The sequence below is a fragment of the Verticillium alfalfae genome, genomic scaffold (genome assembly GCF_000150825.1).
Source record: "Verticillium alfalfae VaMs.102 supercont1.6 genomic scaffold, whole genome shotgun sequence".
NCBI classification, from domain to species: Eukaryota; Fungi; Ascomycota; class Sordariomycetes; order Glomerellales; family Plectosphaerellaceae; genus Verticillium; species Verticillium alfalfae.
In genome coordinates this window covers 288,840-291,558 of record NW_003315033.1, presented here as the reverse complement: position 1 = coordinate 291,558, position 2,719 = coordinate 288,840, and the positions used below count along the sequence as shown (strand labels likewise).

Below are 2,719 nucleotides of genomic sequence, written 5' to 3'. Positions count from 1 at the left end.
CCGATACAAGAAAAGTAAGATTGACAAACAAAGAGAATCGTAGAATGGGAACACAAGTACACACCCACATAATAACACCCAGCACAGGGAACTTTCCGCCAACGAAAAGAGGGCTACATCAAGAAGCTCGAGCAGCAGGTTCGCGACTTTATGGAGATGGAGTCCCAGTATAAGCAGCTCCAGTCAGAGAGCTATGCGCTCCGCGAATACGTCATCCACCTGCAGTCGCGCATGCTCGATACCCAAGGCGAATACCCCCAGCCCCCGCCCAACGTCAACCTCAACCAGCCCCCACCGCCTCACCTCGCACAGGGTCCCCCGGCGCATCAGCTTCAAGGCACCGACGCTATTCCCGGCTCGCAGCCGCCCCACGCCGTCCCTGAGCAGCAGCAACAGCAACAGCAACAGCAGCAGCAGCAGCAGCAGCAGCAGCAGCAGCATCAGCAACAGCAGCCGCCGCCGCAGCAGCCAGAGCCCGTCCAGCAGCAGCCGCTCCCAGCCGCCACCGCGCCACCGCCCCCGCCAACGAACGACTCGGCTGTCGGCACACCCCTCGAGGCCGTTGCGCAAGCCGTCGCTGGTCTCGCAGCGCAGGAACAGATGGCCGAACGCCAAAACTACCCAGGCGGCAAGGACTATCGCCCGGACGCGGACATTGAGATCAAGGCGGACATGGAGACCGACCCGCAGCTGCGTGATGACAGCATGCAAGCCCCGACCGCCTCGATGTAGGAGTATCCAGATCCGGACTTGGGGTAGATGACCATGTGGTCTTGTGTCACTTGCCATGGGTTTTTTTTTGCGCGTGTTTATAATACTGTTCTGGCGTTGCGTTGAGGGGTGACCGATCATGTGCTCTCCCCCCCCACCCCTGTCTATTTGCTAAACTGAATTGGAGAACGGCGTTCCTATTACTGGGGGGGTTCAGATGGGGCTCGAGTCTTCGATGAGTGCGGATGCGCTTGCGTCTATGGGCCTTGCTTTTTCGAGAACTGTCGAGCCAGGAGACGATGTATGGGCGGGCGGGCTTTGCGCAAGGCATACCCAGTGTTTGATAGTCAGTGCTGCTCTTCCAAGACGGCCAGTTCGCCATGTCACCGAATTTCTTTCCTTGTGCCTCGCCGCCGTTGTGAATGCATATTTTGCCTCGATCTTCGTGCTCTGCAGACGATGGCGCGTTGGGAGATCACCACTGTCACAAAGCTGGAGGCAGCGCATTGATCTACTGTATCGGGACTTTATTACAAACTGACTGTTGATACAGTCCAGGCGTACAAGGAGAGCGAGAGCACGTGGATCTGAAGCTGCGCGACCCCTCACCATCCTCGCGATATCGGAAGCACTAAACAAAAAACCTCGGAAAACGAGTAATCACTGACAAAGCGCTGCACTTTCTGCTTCGTGGACTCCTCGCCCGGAACCCGTCTGGAGTCCCCTCATTCCCGGATTTTGAGTAACTGTCTCGTAGCTAAGGTCTAGAGAGACAGACATCTGAGCGTCCTTGACGAATCTGGGAGTACCTTCGCTGCTTGTCACAGAGGCATCGAGGTGGACGCGTCATCTGCTGGCTTCATGTTCTGACGAGTGCGATCTTTCAAAGGCCTGTCCCAAAACCGGCTCCTTCATGGCCTTACACCTTGGCATTTGGACTAGTGTCAACGGTCCTTCAGTCTTGTTGTTCTTCGGTCTGGAAATTGGTGCATCTCACAGCCAGGTATGTGTCCCGAGCGGACCTTGTCAAGAACAGGGCCCATCTCCGGGTAGCCTGGAGGCAAGTCATGAGGAGCACTGAAGCTCCGCTTGTTGCCAGTGCTGAAATGATGGCATCAAGACATCGCTCATGGCAATGGAAAGGACGACTCATGAGCAGCTCTAGAACTCCCCAAGTCCCCACACGTGAATCACTGGAGACAAACCACCATGGGGACAAGATTCTTCGAATCAAATTCAAGTTGCTCTTTTGGGGCCCCAAAAAGAAAAGAAAACAAACACTGTCAACACCCCTCCCTTTCACGTCCCGCCCAGCCCGAAAACGCCATACTCATACAGGGGGACAGTTGTTCCCCAAATCATGCTCCTACATACATACGGTCAGTATTGTTCACATTGTCAACGAAGATGGAAGCAGGAAAAAAAAAAAAAGTCTCACCTTGAGGTACTCGTGCCCCTTTTCCTCGTACTCAGCCTTTGTCACAGCCGCCGCCTTCCACGCGTCGCCGCCGCTCCACTCGGCGGCCCCCCTCCACGCATCGAGCAGCGGATCTGCCGCGCGACGCGTGCGCAGCGGCGAGCCCGCCGGCAACAGTGCCGCGAGCCCGTCGCGCAGGCGCTGGTCAAAGTTCTTGAAGAGCGTGTTGCCGCCCGTCAGGAAGACGTCTTTCAGAAAGGCGTCGCTGCCGCCGACCTGGTCGACGAGGCGGTGGGTCAGGATGTCGCCCGTGATCTCGACGAGGCCGGCCTGGTCAACGCCGGCGATGGAGGGCCGGAAGACGACCTCGGGCACGCGGATGCGCTCGACGTTGAGGTGGATCTGGTTCGCCTCGGCCTGGGACGCCGTGTCGAAAGGGCGCGGCCCCCGGGCAAAGGCGTGGAGCATCGACTTGGACCAGTCGACGCTGGGCCTCGTGCGTGTGCTCGTAGGTAAAATCTGGGGTCGTAAGCGGAAGGGAAGGTCGTGCTCGTAAAGAACTTTGAGGTTTGAATGCAAAATCTTTCCTCC

General features: G+C 57.4%; 2 protein-coding genes across 2 annotated transcripts in view; one reads left to right on the top strand and one right to left on the bottom strand.

The window, feature by feature from the left end:
* Positions 1 to 95: 95 nt before the first annotated feature.
* Positions 96 to 681, top strand: VDBG_05177 (hypothetical protein; the record flags this gene model as incomplete). Its single annotated transcript, XM_003004018.1, is given in 2 exon segments — positions 96 to 416; positions 430 to 681. 2 exon segments carry the CDS (start codon positions 194 to 196, stop codon positions 657 to 659), a joined length of 453 nt encoding a protein of 150 aa, XP_003004064.1.
* Positions 682 to 2,041: 1,360 nt separating this feature from the next.
* VDBG_05176 (conserved hypothetical protein) overlaps positions 2,042 to 2,719 on the bottom strand; it is a gene marked incomplete at both ends in the record, with an annotated part of 2,408 nt that continues 1,730 nt past the window's right edge. The window contains 2 exons of the mRNA XM_003004017.1: positions 2,042 to 2,077; positions 2,150 to 2,647. Coding sequence (XP_003004063.1) covers positions 2,042 to 2,077; positions 2,150 to 2,647 — 534 coding nt within the window. The remainder of the gene's footprint in view (positions 2,078 to 2,149; positions 2,648 to 2,719) is intronic.